The sequence below is a fragment of the Elephas maximus genome, chromosome 26 (assembly GCF_024166365.1).
Source record: "Elephas maximus indicus isolate mEleMax1 chromosome 26, mEleMax1 primary haplotype, whole genome shotgun sequence".
Classification (NCBI taxonomy): Eukaryota; Metazoa; Chordata; class Mammalia; order Proboscidea; family Elephantidae; genus Elephas; species Elephas maximus.
The window spans coordinates 1130046-1151951 of record NC_064844.1 but is presented as its reverse complement, the minus strand read 5'-3'; the positions used below and the strand labels follow the sequence as shown (position 1 = coordinate 1151951).

At 37.4% G+C, this 21906-nt stretch overlaps 1 protein-coding gene across 7 annotated transcripts in view; it reads left to right on the top strand.

Moving 5' to 3' along the window:
* Positions 1-21906, top strand: part of SANBR (SANT and BTB domain regulator of CSR) — a 101259-nt gene that overhangs the window by 64510 nt on the left and 14843 nt on the right. For all 7 annotated transcript variants that reach the window (XR_007515522.1, XR_007515523.1, XM_049870366.1 and 4 more), the window contains 9 exons: positions 45-205; positions 1397-1483; positions 1591-1701; positions 4003-4126; positions 6216-6368; positions 14494-14639; positions 16180-16279; positions 17525-17557; positions 18362-18461. Coding sequence is in view for 5 of the 7 variants with exons in the window: in XM_049870366.1 (XP_049726323.1) it covers positions 45-205; positions 1397-1483; positions 1591-1701; positions 4003-4126; positions 6216-6368; positions 14494-14639; positions 16180-16279; positions 17525-17557; positions 18362-18461 (1015 nt within the window). In the remaining 2 variants the exon portion in view is untranslated. The remainder of the gene's footprint in view (positions 1-44; positions 206-1396; positions 1484-1590; positions 1702-4002; positions 4127-6215; positions 6369-14493; positions 14640-16179; positions 16280-17524; positions 17558-18361; positions 18462-21906) is intronic.

The window sequence follows — 21906 nt, the reverse complement described above, 5'->3', positions numbered from 1 at the left end:
TACTACTTTCAAGATTAATTTTCCATTCTGTGTTTTTTTTTTAGGTTGAACAGTGTATTCAGTATTGCCACAAAAACATGAACGCCATAGTAGCTACCCCATGTAACATGAACTGCATTAATTCAAGTCTTCTCACACGTATAGCTGATCTGTTCACACACAATGAAGTTGATGATTTAAAGGACAAGAAAGATAAGTTTAGGAGGTAATTTTATAAATTTATTTTTTAACCTGATGTTTCTGTTAGAAGAAATATATTTCTGTTTTATTTTAGTGTCTTTTAAGTGAAGTGGAATTTATCCAGAGCCAAGATGAAAATTAGTAATTAGTTATTTTACGTAATGTACACGTGCGTATATTGTGGTAGTGAATTAGATTGAGTATTACTCACGGTGGTGTGAGATGAGGCAAGTGATGGTCGTGTCACCAGGGACTGTTGAGACCACAGCAAGAAGGATACGCTCCTTTGTGGCAGAGGAGTGCCCTGATCTCATTTAAGTTCCAGCGATCGTTGTAGTTGCTATGTGGAGAACAGATTGTAAGCGTATCACAATAGAAGCAAGGAGATAAGTAAGAGATGACAGGGTGTGGACTGGGTAGACTCAGTGGGGCTGGAAAGAGGTAGGTGAATTCAGGGTATGTTAGAAAGATTTAACAAGTTTGTGATGAAATGGTGTGGGAAAAGAGAAGATTTGAGCTTGAGCAGCTAAGTGGATGGTGCTGCCATTTATGGAGAGAGGAAAGATTGGGGTGAAAGGAATCAAGAGATGAATTTCGATCTTAAGATTATTTAATCTGCTTATTGGACATTCAGGAATGAATGGCAGGGAGATAGTTGGATGTACAAGCCTGGAGTGCGGTCAGAGGTCAGAGTTTAAAACAGATATTTAAGAGTAAATGAAGTTTGAAGCCACGGAACTGGGTGAGATTTTGTGTTCTGTTCCAGAAATCTTTGCTTACCTACAGGTGGTGAAGATACTCTCCTGTGTTTTTCTATTATCTGTCTTGAATTACTTGTCATATGCAGCATGAGGTAGCAGTCTATATGTGTAAAGTCTGCTTCAGAGTTCTTCATTTTGTTCATTGATTTGTCTATTCTTGTGTCAGTAACGCACTACCTTAATTATAACTTTTTATAGTAACAAAAGGTTAAAAATAGGTAGATGTTTGTTATTTTTCTTGTAAAACAGATTCTTGATGAAGCAGCTCTTGTTAATAGGTATGTTTACTTTGTAGAGCACCAATAATGTGTTATAAACCGCCAAAAAGTTCTCCAAGGATTTATTAACCTAATCTTACACATGTACAAATAGATCAGTGTTTATTTTAATGACTATCAAGTAACTTTAGTAAAGTAAATATAGAAAATTAATTTGTTGGTCCTTTTTGTTAATAGTAAACTTTTTTGTAAGAAGATTGAGAGACTGTTTGATCCTGAGTACTTGAATCCAGACTCTCGGGGTAACGCAGCCACGTTATACAGGTACGGTAACGGGTTCTCATTGCTGTGCTATGTGACGCAGCTAAACTCTCTACTTTTACTACATTTAAAATTTTCTTGAATGTTTTAGTGTCTTCTTCGTGTTTCAGATGCTCTTTGTGTAAGAAGCTTTTAACAAAGGAAACAGAAAGAAGAATTCCCTGCATTCCTGGAAAAATCAATGTGGATCGGCATGGAAATATTATCTATATTCATCTAAGGTGTAGTGAAAATAAAATACACCATTTTTATGTGAATTTCTAATGTGTTTATCAAAGCGTAACTGTGCCTGTGAGGAACGGAATGTCCTTTTATGCATGTGGTCCAATTTTGATTTAGAAAGATGCTACCTTCAAAACAAGCTAAGGCGGCTTATAGAGGCTACATTTGACTTACCGAATAAGTTTCATGATTTTTTAAGCTTTAAAATAAAGTTATTGTGTATTAATCATGAAAGATTATATTCTGGTCAATGCCATTAAAATATAATTTCACTAACAGATTTTAATTATCTGTATAAATATATTGAATTTTATAAAAGAACTGAATTTACTTCCAAATGAATTTTGTCAAGTGAGGAAAATTGTCCTTAAAATTGAATTTTCCATAATCTATTTATAGGTTCATCATATTTCATCAGTATTCCATTAACCCATACCTTGTTTTTTTTCTTTTTAAATACAAAACAAGTTCTCATTCTGAAATGGGGGGGAGGGAGGTGTAAATTGGTTCAATATTTCAGGAAGGCAGATACTTTAAAATGTGTGTATTCTTTGACAATACCAAACTGCTAGGAATTTATCCACAGAGGTGATGTTGGACTTATATTTATTGCTCTGTTTTTAAAGTAGCAAAATAAATAGATAAACACCTACCTAATTAAACACATTAAAATCTATCCATTCTTGATGTGTACCCTTTAAGAGTAATGTGTACCCTTTAAGAGTAACGTGTACCCATTGAGAGTAATGTGTACTCTTCAAGAGTAAAGCATGTACTGTGCTTACATAAGAGGTTATTAGTGGTAAATTAAGTGACAAAAACATAAAACAAAACTGGAAGTATGTTCATGTCACGAAGTTGTCAACTGTGGTGTTACCTGTGGGTGTTAGCATTGTGGATGATTCTAGTTTTTACTTTCATTTTTCTTCTTTGTAAAGATGCACAGCATTTTATTAAAGGAAAAAAACCTACAAATTTTAGATTTAATACTGTAAATATTACAACAACAATGCAGGGAAACCTTTAACATTTGATTTTACTATTAATAGCACAGTGAACTTTAAAATGTTTCATTTTTGTCTCAGTAATCAAAGAATCTTCATTAGTTACTTTAAGCCCCTGGGATTTTACAGTTTTTTTTTTTTTTTTTTTGTCTCAAAATTTGATTCAACTTTTGAAAATTACTTCCATTATAACAGCATTGGAAATCCTGGTGGTTTAAGTGCTACGGCTGCTAACCGAAGGGTTGGCAGTTCGAATCTGCCAGGCGCTCCTTGGAAACTGTATGGGGCAGTTCTACTCTGTCCTATAGGGTCACTATGAGTTGGAATTGATTCGAGGGCACTGGGTTTTTTGGGTTATAACAGCAATAGCTATTAATGTTAGTATGTGAAAAAAATATTATTACCGTCAACACTAGGAGCCATGGTGGCGCAGTGGTTAAGAGCTCGGCTGCTAACCAATAAATGGGCAGTTTGAATCCACCAGCTGCTCCTTGGAAACCCTATGGGACAGTTCCACTCTGTCCTGTAGGGTCACTATGCATCAGAATCGACTTGGGGCAGCATCAGTTTTTGTTTTTTTTTTTTTTCAAGTCTGCTGTTGAGGCATACATTTTAAAAATTGTCTTTAAATAATTTTTAAAACAGATTGTTCCTATGTGATTTGAAATTCATGATGACATTTTGTTATTTGTTGAGCTATGGAAAAAAATAGCAAAAGTTAGAAAAGATTAAAATAAAGGTTTTAAAAAAAAATAGGCACTGGAATTACACGTGATCATGGCAAGTTAGTTTTAAGCCTTTGCTATTTTTTAACTTTATATTATTTAATTACAAAATGTGTATTACCTAGACCTGGTTGTATATAACAAGCTATTTTAGTCAATTATTAGAAAATGTCTTTTGAAAATAATATAAAGAACTACTATATTAAGGAAATGTTTAGAATCACCAATAATTAATATCAACTTACCTTACAACACATGCAGTTATAATAAAGATTCTGTTTAACAATGTATTCCTAAGTCCTAATTGTTGGCCTGCTTCAAGCTGTGTTCGATTTATAACTCTATCCAGGTTAGCAAATAATCTGGCAGTGAACTTTTCATGCCTTTTCATGCCACAGAGTAAACTCCCAAAAGAAATTTTACCTCCCTTGTACTGCAGTCTATACTACATGCATTATTTGGGGAAATGTTCTTGGAAATAAGCCACAAACTTTAAAACACCTGTTTAAAACGCACGGTTTATATTGCTTGCTTGTAAAATAATGTAACATTTGAGGTTCTTTTTCCCCAGAGACAAGACTTGGGATGTTCACGAGTATTTGAATAGTTTTTTTGAAGAATTAAAATCTTGGAGAGATGTATATTGGCGCTTGTGGGGAACCGTCAACTGGCTGACTTGCTCAAGATGTTGTCAAGTGAGCATTTTTTTATCCTCTTCTGCAAACATTGAGGAAAAGACCCTTTTAATATATTCGGTTTGATTAGTATGTTTGATTGTGTTTGGACAATATCTGACATCTCTTTAAGAATCTAGTAGAAAAATAACAGTTAAACGGTTAAACATTGCCTACATCTGGCCTCGTTTCTCTGTCATGTTTCTTCCTCCCCCTTTTTATTTCCATCGCTGCAGCAATCAGTGCCTTGCTCAATTTTTAGAAAAACAACAGGTTTTAAGTGACCAAATCCATTTTCTCAGTATGAAAAAAAAAAATGCAATACCCTCCTTTCCCCTAATTATTTCTAGCCAAAACTGTTTTTCCACTGGCCCATAAGTTTCTCTAGAAACCCAGAAGCACCTTTGCAGACTGGGTGCTGATATGTGCCCTTTTATCACAATGACTGTGTTCCCAAAAAAAGTTCTAGTTCATGTTTTACGAAGGAAATCTATAATAAAAACACCAGAAACCTTGCTATTTGAAGGACTCTAAGGTAAACCCACCTGTTCCTGGTGGTCTAGTGGCTAGGATTCTCTGCTTTTGCCACCATGGCCCTTTTATAAAGTAAGCAGGTCTTTATAGTCCCGCTCATTCCTAATTAATCTTATGTGTAAATTCAGAGTGTTCTGTGTAAGATTTCCTATGAACCCTGAAGTCTCCCTGCCCTGTCGATTTTATTATCTCATGTGGGTGATTATTTTCAGTGGAGGGATGGAAGAGCAGCTTATCAAAACCATTAGGGATAGGATTTTTTCAAACTGCATAAGTTCCACCTAACTGACTTCCTACGTACCCATGTTTTTTTGAAAATCAGGTTTACTGAAGTACTTTGGCACTTGGCATTGTCAGTTGTTTTTTTTTTGTTTTGTTTTGTTTCATTTTTAAACCAGCAGAAAAGTAGTGAGCCATCCCATGATTGGGGTATCGCTTATAATCAATCAGGGATATCAAGCTTCTAAAACCAGACTTGCTTAGCATGTTAGAATGCAGAAAATTTGGGGGAGTTTTTTCTAACAAATTGAATAATGATTTTTAATATTTATTATGGAGAGTTTATAAACCACCTGAATTTGTATGCAAAATATTGTGTGTATGAGAGTGTACACCTGATAGCTTTCATCAGACTCTCAAAAAAATTTTTTTAATTAAAAACCTTTGTTTCGAAATCATAATTGGAACTAAGAATTCTGAATTATAGTTATTCCGTCTTGCTTTTGTTTTCAGGATTGTCACTGTTTAGAATTGTTAATTTTGTTATGTTCTTAGAATTTTAACCAACTTATAAACATATCTGAAACCTATTATTTTTATAATTAAACCTTGATAAGTTTTTTCATTCATGATTCAGAGTTACTCAACAGTTCTCATTAGTACTGATGCTAAATATTTAGCTTAAATAGTATATCAGGGAATAATCAAGTTAGACAAACTTATATTTTACTTTCCACTGAAAACTTTTGAGGTGACTAGCCAGTTATAAAATTGCATGAACATCGAGGTCAGTTTACCATTACCCACTACCATCAAGTTGATTCCGACTCATAGCGACCCTGTAGGTCAGAGTAGCACTGCCCCATAGGGTTTCCAAGGCTGTAGCCTTTATGGAAGCAGATGCCGCTTTCCTCCTGAGGAGCAGCTGGTGGGTTCAAACCATTGACTGTTCGGCTAGTAGCCGAGCACTTTAACCACTGGGCCACCAGGGCCCCTAAGATCAGTTTAATCCACCTGAAATTTGAATAAAGTTTTGTGTGCCGCCAAGTCACTCATTTTTAAGTGTACAACTCAGTGATTTTACAGTGAATTTATGGAGTTGTGTGGTCATCTTCACAATCCAGGTTTAGAGCATTTCCATCACCCTAGAAGGTCCCTCGTGGTCATTTGTAGTCACCCCCCATTCTCACCCCTACCCCAGGCAACCACTAATCTACTTTGCGGCTCCATAGATGTGCCTTTTCTGTACAGTACATGTCAATGGAATCAAACAGTATGCGATCTTCTTGTGTTTTGATAGGCATAATTTCCTTGTGGAAGCAGTAATGGTTTATTTTTACGTACTTCTTTTCTTCAGGCTTTTCTCTGTACTGAATTCTCACACTGTCAGTATCACTCAGAAACAGTGGTCTACCCCACTGCAGTGAGCTCACCAAGCACCGTGGGCACTGGAATTTATCCCTGCTGCAACCAAAAAGTTCTTCGGTTTGATCCCACTCAGCTGACAAAGGTAAATTTTGAATATTGCCCATTTGTAGTTACATACAGCACTCACTAACACTTTTTATTTAAATCCTCTCCCCTTTTGTTATTTTTAAAGTATAAAAGTAATACATCCATATAGAAAACACTTCAAACAATACATAAATATTTTGAGTAAAAAAAAAAGAAACCCCTCTTCACACCGCTCCCACCTTCTCCACCTCTTCTTAGTTAACAGTTTCGTTTGTATTTGTATACTTATTTGTATACTTCAAGTACAAATTATATATAATTTTTATATTGGAAATGAGATCATGCTATTTATATTATTATTTCACTCAGTGATATACCTAAGTTATCTCTCTGTGTCATTTTATATTGGAAAGGAGATCACGCTATTGATATTATTCTTTCACTGAGTGATATACGTAGATTATCTCTCTGTGTCGTTTTATTTAGCTGCTGTGTAATATTCAAAGCTGTGTGTATATCCCAGTTTATTTAACCATTCTCCTATTGGTGAACATTTAGGTTGTTCCCAGATTGATGGTATTACAGTGTTTCAGTGAACACCCTTGCGCGCGTATCTTGGTGTAATATGTGAGTATTGCAATAGGTTAGATTCCTTGGTCACTAACACTTTTGGAATCATTATGTCATTAAATTTCATGAGTGAATGAAAGGAACCTAAAGCTCTTCCTTGTCATCATCCAGACAAAAAATATTTATAACACTAAAATGTACCATTCGCTGTGCAAAGTAGAGAGCAGTGTGTAAAATTAGTTTCTGTGTCCATGGAGCTTATAGTTCAGTCATTAATATCAAAAAGGAAAAAAAAAAAGGTATACAAAGAGTTGTAAAATTGTACCTCTGATGAGTGTTTGAAGAAGTACACAGGGCCACAAATGTCTATAATAAGCTGCTGTCACCTGGCCATTGAAGTCAGGGAATGCCCCCTTAAGGAGTCGACATTTGGGTGAGATCTGAAGGATAATAGGTGCGTGTGAGGCAAAGATGGAAGGAATAGCATTCCAGTCAGAGCAGCAAGGCCTAAAGGAGACTGAAAGAAGGCTGCTGTGGCCGTTACAGAAAACATGCCTAGTCCAAGACAAGGCCAGAGAGGTAGGTAGGGGCTGCACCATGCAGAGCAGGACTTTGTAGGCCATGTTAGAGTTTTTCTTTTATCCTGAATTTGGAAAATACCAGTTGCAGTGAAGAGAATGGTTTATGGGTTAGTCCGTGGATTCAGGCACAAGAGGGAGCTACTATAGTACTCTTAGACAGGATGATAGCTTGGACTAGGGTAGTAGAGATGCAAAGAAGTGGATGAATTCAAGATTTAGGAGGTAAAACTGAAATGACTTAATAGATAGTATTGTGGAGAGAGGGAGAGAAGTCAAGGATGACTCAGTTTCTTGCTTGTGCAAGATGGTAGCATTATTCACTGAAGAGGAAACAGCAGAAGAAATGAGGTTTAGAGAGAAGCCCATGAATTCTATTTGAGATACTTTATGGTATACTTGGCAGAGACTGTTAGATTTATGGGTTTGGAGCTCAAAGAAGTAGTCCAGGCTAGAATTAATAGTTTGTAAGACTTCTTGCAAATAAGTAATAATTGAAGGAAGCCACCAGGTATTGGTAAATGTAAGAGCAAAAGGGTCTAAGGATGAAGCCTAAAGAAAAGACAGCATTTAAAGGCTACATAGAGAAGTATGAGCCTGCAGAGAGTAATCAGGAGCAGCCAGATGATGGGAGGAAAACCAAGGATGTTATCATGGAAGTTAAAGAAGCAGTATGTAAAGAAAAACAGACCAGTCCTTGGTGCCAAGTACTGTGGAAAGGTCAAATAAAATAAAGGAAGAAACATATCCTTTAGCTTTGGTGACCTGGAGTTCACTAGTGACCTTAGCATGGGCTGTTTTGGTGCAGTGCTACATCCAGAAGCCATATTGGTGGGGGGCGAGGGGTGAGTAGGTGGTGAATTGGAGGAAGTATGAATAAGAGCTCTTTGGGGAAATTTGAGCAAGGAAGGAGAAGGATCAGTAATTAGGTTACGGATGTTTATTGTTTTTGTTTTGTTTTCGAAGGGGAGACACTTTAAAGTCAGTGGAGAGGATCCCATTGAGAAGGAGAGGCTGATAGTGTAAGATTCATGAGGAAGAAGAGTGGCATGGGATCCTAAGCACAAGTGGCTGTGTTAGTTTAGACAAAAGGAAAGACAGCGTCTCTATTATAAACGGAGGAAGAATAGGATGATTGCAGATATTATTAAAATTGGGAGTGTCTTTTGGATGATAACTTGTTCCAATCCATTGCCTTTCCTATTCTATGTAAAATAGAAGGTAAAGCCATCTTCTAAGAGAGAAGGTTCCAGGGTTTAAAGAAAGCACAGAAAGTTTGAAATAGTTGTTTCGGAAAACAGGGAAGTGAATTTTCTAGAGAAATGTAGGTTGTCAGGTAGTTTAAGGACCCTTTAGAGGTTGGTAATCATAAATTTATAGTGAAATCCAACTTGCCTTTTTATATCACTTTCATCACCGGCCTTCGACTGTGAGTACAGGCATGGAGAAGATGGGTCTTTGAGCTCCCCTAGAGTTGGTGTTTTCCCAGATAGGTACGATGAAGTTTAGGGGCAAGGGATTTTGGACATAGGCGTGAATGTTACTGAAACGATGGATCATGAAATGTAAATTGGATTAGGTTTGTCATGTTTGCAATCTGTTACTAACTTTGATTCATCAGAAATTTTATTGGTGAGGTAATAAGGTTCCTTTATGTAATGTTCATATTTAAGGTTTTAGGTATGTATTTGCATATACAAAGCTATTTTAAATTGGATGTGAGACTTTGAGCAAAACTGGATTAGCTTTGACAGGCCCAAGGTGTTTCATTAATTCCTGATTACTGTTATGTTTTGGTGTAAACATGATTTTTAGTTATCGCATTTATCTGTGTTCAAGATGTTTCCATTTTAACAATCACGTTTCCACAGTGTTTTGAACTAAATAGACTTCTAAAAATTGTAACTCTTTTGCTTGTTATTATCTATTTATTGATTCATTAACTATTAATACTCATTTTGAGAGAATTCAAGGAATAAAATAGTAATTAAATTGTATGATAAGCCTGGTATGCAACTTAATGGATAACAATTGAGATGATTTCTAGTTGAAATCTAAATAGCTCATATAGTGATTTATATTTTCAGTAATAGCAAACTAAGTAATTCAGACCAATCCTCCCATCAAAAGTGAACCAAAAAAAGTAGATGGAATGTAAAGGCCATCGTATTAAAAGCATCAAAGAGCTAATGGGATAGTAAGGAATTAGCATAAAGATACGGGAGATAATGGGAACCTATAGAGGTGAACTGGTACTAAGGGCCATCTTTGTTTTGGGGGCGATTACCAAACTGGAAGAGGTGGCTGGGAGGCTAAGCTGTATCAGGATGTGTGAAAGTGGTCAGGGTCCAAGGTCTGCTAAGAGTAGAAACATGAATGAATAATATTCCACCCGTACACCATAAGTAGTGTTCCCAAAGAGAATAAGCATATACCCAAAGCAAACCAGCCCTTGCCTGGATAGCATCCTGGCTTTGATTCATTTGGGTGGCCCAGAAAATTTCAAGCTGTGAATTTGGATTAAGGTAATCTTAGATTGCCACTGTCCCAAGACACCTGAAAAAAGCAGTAAAAACCTTCTTTGGAGAGAGGGGACATTATTCTAGGCCTCTGCTTATTTCTACAAATAGTTTTTCTAACAAAATATTCAGCACACAAAGATAATGTGACATAGATGGAAACAAATTATCATGAATGGGAACAGCAGAAACTTAGACAACAGAACTACAAATATTGGAATTATTGACATGGACTGAAAAAAAAAATAGGATTACTAGTTTAGATTAATATAAGCCAAGCTTGGAAATTTTTAGCAGGGAATTAATTATAAACTATAAAAAGCGACGAAGAATGTTTAAACGAAAACAAGGATGCTAAAACTGAAAAAGTCAATAACAAATTTAAACTCAGGGACTAATTTAGCAGCATATTAAGACACAGCTGAAGAAGGAATTAGTTAACTGAAAGGTAAGTCAGAAGAAAGTATCCAGAATGAAGTACAAAATGGTGAGAAATTTAAGAGAGTAAGAGATCTGGAGAGTACAGTGAGAAGATATGACACGTATTTAACTGCATTCTCAATAGGAGAAGAGAAAGAGAATGGCAGAATTCGAAGAGAGAGTAACTGAGATTTTCAAAACCTTTGGAAGATGTTATGTTTTCAAGAATTCCAGTGATTCCCAATAGGATAATAAGAAATCTGTACCTACACATGTCCTAGTGAACCTGAAGAAAGGCACAAAGAAGACATTTTAAAAGCAGCCAGTGGGAAAAAGTATGAAATCGCTTCAAAACATCAGTAATTACAGAACTCACTTCTCAATAGTGACAGTGGAAGCCAGAATACAGCCCACAAGGTCTTCAGTGTACTAAGAGAAATAATTCATCTAGAAATCTATGCATTCACTTAAATATTCTCTAAAGGCAAAATAAAGACATGTTTAGACAAACAAAAACTGAGGCAATTTGTAACCAGCAAATTGCTTTAAAAGAAACGCTAAAGGATGTTCTTGACATGCAAGAAGGAATGGAGACCAAAGAAAGAAATGAATATATTGGTAATTCTAAATGAACGTTGACTATATTAAAACAATGATGGTAATGTTTTGTGGATGTATACATATGTATGTGATGTGTAATATAGTAAATATATAATTACATGTCAACTATATTAATAATTCAAAAAATATAAAATAATTAATATATACTATGCAATGTAAAGTATAAATTTAAAACCCTGCAACAATAGCCTGTAAGCCAGGAGGGTGATGAAATGGAATTTAAAAGGTCTTGCATTATCTGGGAGGAGGGTATTAAAAACGCAAGTTATAAGTTCTAGGGTAACCACTAAAAGGCTAAAAGAATGTATAACTTCAAATTAATGTGTGTGAGGGGAGGGTGGAATGATTCTTAAAAATCCAAAAGAAGAGAAAGAGGAACACTGAAGAGCATATAATCAGGTGGTGGATATAAGCTCAAATTTACATTAAATAGTTTAAGCGTTCCAGTGAAAAGACAGAATGTGTCAGTGTGTGATGGGGGAAGGGAAGCAAATCTCTTAAGAGAGAGATCTAAAACATACCGAAAAACCAAAACCCATTGCCATTGAGTCGATTTCAACTCATATCTCTTAAAGAAATTTAACCAGTAAAAATAGTTTTTCCACAAAGAAAACTGTTTACACCCAGATTCCTGTACCAGCAGATTCTACCAACTGTTTAGGGAAGTAATGGCAAACTTGAACAAACTCTTCCAGGAAATGAAAAAAGCACATTCCCCAAATCATTTTATGAGGCTAATATAATTTATGAAAAGCTGACAAGAACAATATGGCGAAGGAAAATTATAGGGCACTGTTACTCATGAATATGAATTCAAAATCTGTAAACAAAGTCTTCGCCATCTAAATCCAGCAATATATAAAAAGGATACTTATCATGGAGAACTTGGGTTTATTTTTAGGCTGCAAGATTGGTTTAACACTAGACAATCAGTATAATTTGCTACAATAACACGTTAAAGGGGAAGGTTGATCTCTTAAAAATCAACTTACAAAAATCAGTTGTATTGCTATATACCAACAGAATTAAAAAATGAAATTTATTAAAAACCATTTACAACAGCATGAAAACTGTCAAGTCCCAGGAATAAATCTAAGGAGCCCAGATGGTGCAATTGTTAAGCCTCAGCTGCCAAGGAAAAGGTTGGTGGTTGAAGCCCACCAGCCGCTCCGCAGGAGAAAAGACCTAGTGATCTGCTCCTGTAAAGGTTACAGCCTGGGAAACACTATGGGGCAGTTCTGCTTTGTTATATAGGATGGCTCTGAGTCGAATCGACTTGATGGCACACAGCAACAACAGGAATAAATCTAACAATATGTGCAAGACCTCTACAAAGAAAACATAAAACATTATTGAGAGAAAATAAAGAAGACTTAAAAAATGATAGTATTGTTGTACCATGTTCATAGATTGGAAAACTTACTATTGTAAGATGTAGGTACTTGTCAAACTGATCTATATAGATCAATGCAATCTCAATAAAAATCCCAATAAATTTTTATTAGGAACTTTGCTAAGCTGACTCTAAGATTTATATGGAAATGCAGAGGGCCAAGTAGAGTCAGAATACTCTCAGAGATGACAAAGGTAGAAGGACTTACTAGATACCAAGATTTATTATAAAGCTGTGATAATTTAGACAGGTGATACTGGCAAAGAGACAAGTGGACGTAGAAGAGAACAGAATACAGGTAGTTTCCGACTTAAGACGTATTCGAGTTACTACAAACCACACTTAACAGCAGTGTTTTGGGGGGAGAGGGTCTTGGTACATCTTATCGTTAGTACTGTGTACTATGTATGCTGTTGGAGCACGTAATTTGCTGTTGCTACAACTCTCAGGTGTTCATTCACAGGTGTTCAAAGATAGGATTTATAAAGATACTGATAATAAAAGGCACTAATAATGACAACTAAAAAAATGATATTTAACCTATGTCAGAACCGACTTAAGGCAGTCATGAGTCAGGGACTGCCTGTGTAGAAACAAAGCCACACGTATGGCTGACCAAAGTGGCACCCAGAGCACTGGGCAAAGGGTGGCCTTTCCCAAAGAGAGGTGCTAGGACATTTGGGTACCAATATGGGAAAAAAATAGAATTGGGCATCTGTCCCATTCTATCACAAAAAAAGGAACATATGTGAAAAAATCCCACCCAGTGCCTTTGAGTCGATTCCGACTCATAGCGACCGTATAGGACAGAGTAGAACTGCCCTACAGAGTTTCCAAGGAGCGCCTGGCGGATTCGAACTGCCGACCCTTTGGTTAGCAGCTGTAGTGCTTAACCACTACGCCACCAGGGTTTCCCATATGTGAAGGGCAAACTAATACAGCTGTTAACAGATAATACCATAAAGGAAGAGATTGATAAATTCATCGGTTATATTAAATCAGTTAAGACTGTGAAGACAAACTCACAGGTAGAAAGGGATATTAGCAACACATATATCCGTAAAAGGTTCATATTAAAAAGATTGGCAATTCAAACCCACCCAGAAACACCTCAAGAGACAGGCCTGGCAGTCTGCTTCTGAAAGGTCACAGCCGTGGAAACCCTGTAACGTTCTGCTCTGCACCCATGAGTCACTGTGAGTTGGGATCTGCTCTACAACAACAGTCATTCACAATGTTGTGTAACCATACCATACTAAGAATATATTGTAAGACTCCTATAAATCAATAAGAAAAAAAAAAGACTAGGTATTTCACACAAGAAAAAAATTCTCATGTCCAGTAAACGTATAAAGGAGCTCAACCTCATTTGTAATTGAGGAAGTGCACATTAACACCACAATGAGATGCCACTACACACCCACCAGAAAATTAAAATGTCTGAGTGTTAGCAAAGGACGTGGAGTAACGGGAAGTCTCATATGCTGTTGATCGCAATATATTTGACACATGCATGTACTTGTGCCCCAGGAAACATGTAAAAGAATGTTTATAGCAGTATTTGTGCTGTCCCCAAACTGGAAACAACCCATCTATCAACAGGAAAATAAATAAATTGTGTTCATTCATACAGTGGAATACTATGCATTAAAGCAAATGTTACTGTTACATGCAATACCATGGGACTGAATTATAAAAATAAAATGTTTAAACAAAAGGGGCAAAACTAACAGTACTGTTTCGGGGTGCACACCCTTAGGTGGTAAAAGTATAAAGTAAAGCAAAGAAGTGATCACCATCGAAGTCAGGAGAGGGGTCACCTTTTGGTGAGAGAGAGACCTTTGTGATTGGGGGTGGGCACATGTGGGCTCCTGGAGTGTTGACAGCATTCTGTTTCTTGATGTGCATGGTGGTTACAGTGCTGTTCTAGGGTATTATGTACATTTGTGTTTCATGATCTTTTCTGTATATTTTCACAAGAAAATTTGTAAAATGGTTGATATGGCTGGTGAAAGAAAGACAAAAACATGGAGTGATCTTTGAAGGAATGTCTCTAACGTAGTGTCTCTTACATGACAGGGTTGTAAAGTGAGGGACCACATGGTTGCTCTTTGTGATCAAGGTGAAGGTGGGGATTTGCTGTCCTGTCCGACCACTAGAATACTGGACGATCTGCTCAGTCACAAAGATGTCATTGTTGTGCCTTTTTCTAAAGATACAGTTAGGTGAGAAAAAACAAAACGAAACAAACCACTGTACTGCAGCTTTATTCAGTGGTTCCCACCTCAGAATTCCCTGTCCCTAGTACTTCCCCAAATCAGTAATGTCAGTCCTCAAATAGTTTACATTACTTCAGAAAACTTCACTGAAATTACGTGTTAACTTCCAATAAGAGCAAACAAGTGTTTGCAAAACATTTTAAAATATTGGCAGTCCAAGAAGAGGGAAAATTAGTGAAAGGGGTCATTGGTGATAAAACTAGTAAAGAGGTCATTGGTGATTAAACTAGTGAAGGGTCATTGGTGATTAAACTAGTGAAGGGTCATTGGTGATTAAACTAGTGAGGGTCATTGGTGATTAAACTAGTGAGGGCCATTGGTGATTAAACTAGTGAGGGTCATTGGTGATTAAACTAGTGAAGGCATCATTGTGATTAAACTAGTGAGGGTCATTGGTGATTAAACTAGTGAGGGTCATTGGTGATTAAACTAGTGAGGGTCATTGACGATTAAACTAGTGAGGGTCATTGGGTCATTGATAAAAACTAGTGAGGGTCATTGGTGATTAAACTAGTGAAGGGTCATTGGTGATTAAACTAGTGAGGGTCATTGGTGATTAAACTAGTGAGGGTCATTGGTGATTAACTAGTGAAGGGTCATTGGTGATTAAACTAGTGAGGGTCATTGGTGATTAAACTAGTGAAGGTCATTGTGATTAAACTAGTGAGGGTCATTGATTAAACTAGTGAGGGTCATTGATTAAACTAATGAGGGTCATTGGTGATTAAACTAGTGAAGGGTCATTGATTAAACTAGTGAAGGGTCACTGGTGATTAAACTAGTGAGGGTCATTGGTGATTAAACTAGTGAAGGGTCATTGGTGATTAAACTAGTGAAGGGGCCATTGGTGGTTAAACTAGTGAAGGGGTAGTTGGTTAAACGAATGAAGGGTCATTGGTGATTAAATAGTGAAGAGGTCATTGGTGATTAAACTAGTGAAGGGTCATTGGTGATTAAACTAGTGAAGGGTCATTGGTGATTAAACTAGTGAAGGGGTCATTAGCGATTAGACTAGTGAAGGGATCATTGGTGATTTAAAATGTTGGGACCTTCAGTCCAATTTTTAAGGTTTTCCCCCCAACTTGCTTACACCCTTCTTAAATGCTTGATTGATACAATCAGAAAGTTGATGGTTCAGGTAATTTTTCCATGAGTTCAAACTCCTTGAATTCAGTAATTTCTGACATTATCCATCATTATCCAGTTGCAGCAGGCTGTCATGTTGGGGATTGGGGGACCTTTAGTGGCGGCAGTTCCCAAAGCAGTACCAATCGTAGCAGCCTTTTCATCGTCTGGCATGCATGATGCTTGTAGTGTAATGGTGCTCCCCTGTTAGGGTGTCTGTTAGGTGAGTCACCAGATGAATTAAGAAATACAAATGTTGAACTGGCATAACTGCCTTTCTTTCTAAAGAGTGATTTACAAAATATTCACAATAAAAAAGGCATAACTTCACTGAAATTTTTAAATATGTTTTTCTTTCAAGTGATTCTGGGGTTGGCCCCTGTGAGGAAAAGGGTCTAGACTGTGATGTTTTACTGGAGACAAATCCACCATGGGGCCCCAGAACTGGGGAGCTCAATGCTGTGAGTAGCTTGTTTCACTTGTTCTTTATGTAAACAATTGATCGGTTTGAATGGAAATTAAGAATTTCAGTTAATCTAGCACTTACTGATTACCTGATTATAACAAGGTATGATGATGAACTGATAGGACTACAGGGTAATAGGACATATCCCTTGCCCTGGAAGAATTAATAACTAACGGATGTAAATTTTGAAACAAATACCATAACTGGTCTTCACGGTGTTTATTATGAACAGGTCATGACTTGAGGAATGCAGGTACAGGTAGTTCCCAACCTAGGACGTGTTATAGTCATGGCGGACCACATTTACAACCGTCTGGTTTTTTGTTTTTATCTTATCGTTAGTAATATTTTACTACATACAGTGTTGCAGCATGTAATTTGCTGACGTTATCATTCTCATGCCAACCCCCAAAGAAAAAAAAAAGGCAATAATAATAGAAACTTAAAAACAAATGAGCTATTTGACCTCCGTCAGAACCGACTTAGGATGGAGTTGTCAAGACAGAACCCTGTCGTAAGTCACGGTCTGCCTATAGCGTGACTGGGATATTTTGTTTCCTTCTAGTTCTAGAAACTGTTCCCTATGTAAAATTCTTATTTATTGTCATTGTAATCAGGAATGCATTTAATATTTCAAAGACTTCAAAACTGAGATAGCATTTTTAAGGTAACCAGAAAGCTTTGGTTCCTTCGACTCCTCTTATGGGCTAAGGAATCTCTGTTGGCCTGTGAACTTCCAGCCCTTCTTGTTGGCTGGAGTAGCAGTTATTTCAGAAAGTGAAATACTCAATGTAAAGTGCTTTATAAACCCCAGAGGGGTGTATGTTCAGTCATTAACATTTATTTGTGAATTATATGCAAAACAGCAAATTGGGTTTCTTAAATATCCATGTATGATCTGGTTCCTTAATTTATAATAAAATATAAACATTAAAAAGTTATTGCAATAGGTAAAAAATAGATTACATTATTGCTGCATGTGGTTTACTTGTCATTTGGAAACGGCACTGGAAAAATGCTAACGCTTCTTCTTTAAACATCCACACTGTCCCCTAGGCAAGGCACGTTACAGATTGCGGTCTGTAGTTTCAGCCTGCGTTGTAAGTTATGTTCCAGCCTTTAGGATAGCTGTACTTGTAGCATCCTCAGCTCTTCTGTAGTATCCATGGGAAGTCGTAAGGGAAGACAACCTGGGTAGATGCAGATTTACTAATCTCTTCTTCCTCTGTCTTTTTTACAGTTTTTGTCACTGAAAAACTGGACTCTGCAGCTGGTAAAGGAGCAGTTATATTCAGCTCTTGTGGATCTCCTTGTCCCTAAATTAAAGTTTAATTTAATTGCATCTTGTCAGTATCTTATTTTGCAAATTATAGTTAATTATGTAGCTTTCTTTTCAGCCTATACAATTTTTCACTTACTAAACATGCCATTAAGACAGACACATACTCCATTATCTGGCTGCGTAACCCTTTTGTATGTCCAAGTGACTTTTTAAAAATCACTTTTAAGTTACGTTTAGGACATTGAACAAAGCAACGAATCTATTCTAATTATGGATTAATTTGTTTACCTGTTTGCCATTACTACGCCGTCTGCCGCCAGCACTGGAGAGAATGGAATGGGAATTTGGGTTGGTGATGACAGTCGATACAGTGGATAGATAGATACAGGAAGTGATCCAAGACTCTTTCACCCAGAGAATGTGCACACCTGCTTGCTCAGGACTACTTTAATATTGGAGATTGTTATGTTATAAATAATCACAATTTTTAGGGGCATACCCTCAACTGAGTGATACAGAGCTGCATTTCAACAGATACTGAGCGCTTGTTACGTGCCTAACACTGTGCTAAATTCTGTAAAGGAAATAAAAATATTTGATGTGACATGATTCTGTCCTAAACGTAGAAATTGTTTTGTCATTTCCTGGATATTGTGTGAGACAGTGGTCATTTTATCAACTCGTGTTTGTTTCATTCATCCAAAATAAATTTAGATAAATGTGATTAAAAGAATTCATTAGACATGTGGTAATATTCCATCTGTAATAGTTTTTTTTTTTTTTATTTTAATTCAGAAACAGCAGTCATTGTTTTCGGAAGATGAAGAATATACCACTGGATCTGAGGTCACTGAAGATGAAGTTGGAGATGAAGAAGAAGTATCCAAGAAACAAAGTATTGATTTCTAAATTAAAATTGTTTACGTTTTATTGTTGTTCAGGTGAAAGTTTACAGAGCAAATTACCTTCCCATTCAACAATTTCTACAGTTTATTTTGTGACATTGGTTGCAAACTCCTGAATGTGTCAGCACTCTACCCTCTTCCTACCTGGCTTCCAAACATCCATTTCTCCAGCTTTCCTGCCTCTACCATCCTTCTGAACTTTGGTTTTGGGCCAATACTGCCCTTTAGATCTTGTATAGTTGATTGTTCTGGGGTATACATTACTCACTGGTGTTATTGTTCATTTTATAGAACTGTCTATCATATGGCTATAATGTGGGAATGATTTCAGTTCCAATTTTGAAGGGTGGCTAAGGGCCATGGAAACCCTGGTGACATACTGGTTAAGAGCTACAGCTGCTAACCAAAAGGTCGGCAGTTCGATTCCACCAGGCGCTCCTTGGAAACCATATGGGGCAGTTCTACTCTGTCCTATAGGGTAACTATGAGTTGGAATCGACTTGACAGGCTTTTAAGGGCCCTAGTTTCAGGGGTTCCGGCAGTTTGTATCAGACCAGTAAGTCTGGTCTAATTTATGAGTTTGAATTTTGTTCTACGTCTCTGTCCATGACAGAGCCCTGGCAGCACAGTGGTTAAGAGCTTGGCTGCTAACCAGAAAGTTGGCAATTCGAATCTACCAGCCAGTTCTTAAAAACTATGGGGCGGTTCTACTCTCCCACAGGGTTGCTATGTGTCGAAATCAACTTGAGGGGAATGGGTTTGGATAGGTTTTTGGTGTGTCCATTTCCTACTGTTGTGTTCCCCAGGTGGTGGTAGCCAGGGATTGTCTAGTTCTTCTGGTCTCAGGCTAGTGAAGGCCATGGTTCATGTGGTGCATTAGTCCTTTGGACTACTTGTTTCCTTGAGGCTTTGGTTTTCTTCACTCTTCTTTGCCCCAGATGGTAAGAGACCAATTGTTATATCACAGATGGCCACAAGCAAGTTTTTGAAACCCCAGTCACTACTCACCAAGGTAGGATGCAGAACTTTGTCTATATGGATTATGATATGCCAATACCCAGCCCTCAAGCCCAGTATCTCAGTCCTGGGAGGTGTATGGTGGAGAGATTGGAACACTTAGGCACTGCTGGTGGGAATGTAAAGTGATACAACCACTTCGGAAATCGATTTGGCCAGTCCTTAAAAAGCTAGAAATAGAACTACCATCCCAAATAAGAAATAGAACTACCATACAATCCAGCAATCCCACTCCTTGGAATATATCCTAGAGAAATAAGAGCCTTTACATGAACACCCATGTTTATTGCAGCACTGTTTGCAATAGCAAAGAGATGGGAGCAACCAAGGTGCCCATCAACGGATGAATGGATAAATAATGGTATATTCACACAGTGGAATACTATGCATCGATAAAGAACAGTAATGAATCTGTGAAACATTTTATAACATGGAGGAACCTGGAAAGTATTATGCTGAGTGAAATTAGTCAGTTGCAAAAGGACAAATATTGTATAAGACCACTATTATAAGATCTTGAGAAATAGTTTAAACTGAGAACACATTCTTTTGTGGTTATGAGAGGGAGGGAGGATGGGAGAAGGTTATTTACTGATTAGATAGTAGATAAGAACTACTTTAGGTGAAGGGAAGGACAACACTCAGTACAGGGGAGGTCAGCACAACTGGACTGGACCAAAAACAAAGAAATTTCCTGAATAAACTGAATGCTTCGAAGGTCAGCAAAGCAGGGGCGGGAGTTTGGGGACTATGGTTTCAGGGGACATCTAAGTCAATTGTCAAAATAAAATCTATTAACAAAACATTCTGCACCCCACTTTGAAGAGTGGCATTTGGGGTCTTAAATGCTAGCAAGCAGCCATCTAAGATGCATCAATTGGCCTCAACCCACCAGGATCAAAGGAGAGTGAAGAACACCCAGGACACGAGCCCAAGAGACAGAAGGGGGTACATGAACTAGAGACTACATCATCCTGAGACCAGAAGAGCTGGATGGTGCCCAGCCACAACCGATGACTGCTCTGACAGGGAACACAACAAAGAACCCCTGAAGGAGCAGGAGAACAGTGGGATGCAGACCCCAAATTCTCATAAAAAGACCAGACTTAATGGTCTGACTGAGACTAGAAGGACCCTGGCGGTCATGGTCCCCAAACCTTCTGTAGGCCCAGGACAGGAACCATTCCCGAGGCCAACTCGTTAGACATGGATTGGACTGGACAGCGGGTTGGAGAGGGATGCTGATGAGGAGTGAGCTACTTGCATCAGGTGGACATTTGAGACTACGTTGGCATCTCCTGTCTGGAGGGGAGATGGGAGGGTAGAGGGGGTTAGAAACTGGCAAAATGATCACGAAAGGAGAGACTGGAAGGAGGGAGCGCGCTGTCTCATAAAGGGGAGAGTAATTGGGAGTATGTAGTAAGGTGTATGTAAGTTTATATGTGAGAGACTGAGTTGATTTTTAAACTTCCACTTAAAGCACAATAAAAATTATTTAAAAAACAAAAACAATATTTGTCCTTTTCTGATTGACTTATTTCACTCAGCATGATGCCCTCCAGGTTCATCCATGTTGTGAGATGTTTCCTGGATTTGTTGTTACTCTTTAATGTTACATAGTATTCCATTGTGCATATGTATCATGGTTTGTTTATCCATTCATCCATTGATGGGCACTTAGGCATCTGTTTGCAATTGTAAATTATGCTGTAGTGAACATGGGTGTGTATATGTTTGTTAGTGTCACGGCTCTTATTTCTGTGGGATATATACCTAGGAGTGGGATTGCTGGATCATATTGTAGTTCTATTTCTGGCTTTTTGAGGAAGTGCCGTATCGTTTTCCATAGTGATTGTACCATTTTACCTTCCCACCACCAACGTGTGAGAGTTCCACTCTCCCTACAACCTTTCCAGCATTTGTTGTTTTCTGGTTTTTTGATCAGTGCCATTATTACTGATGTGAGTTGGCATCTCATCATAGGCTTGACTTGCATCTCTCTGATGACTAATGATTGTGAGAGTCTAGTCATGTGTTTATTGGCTTCCTGGATATCTTCTTTGGTGAAGTGTCTGTTCATGTCTTTAGCCCATTTTTTAATTGGATTGTTTGTCTTTTTGTTGTCGTACTTTGTTCTTCCTCTGTAATACTTTACTTATCTGGGGCTTCTTTCCTTTCCATTTAAAGTTGGTGATTAGTTTTTCCATTTCATTGTTGGAATTTGAATCAGGATTACATTATATCTGTGGATCATTTTGGGTAGTATTGACAATTTTGCAATGTTGAGTCTTCCTATCCATGAGCATAGTATGTTTTTCCATTTATGCAGGAGTTTTCTTTGTATAAGTCTTTTACATCCCTAGTCAGATTTATTCCCAAGTATTTTATCTTTTGGGGGGCTATCAGGAATGGTATTAT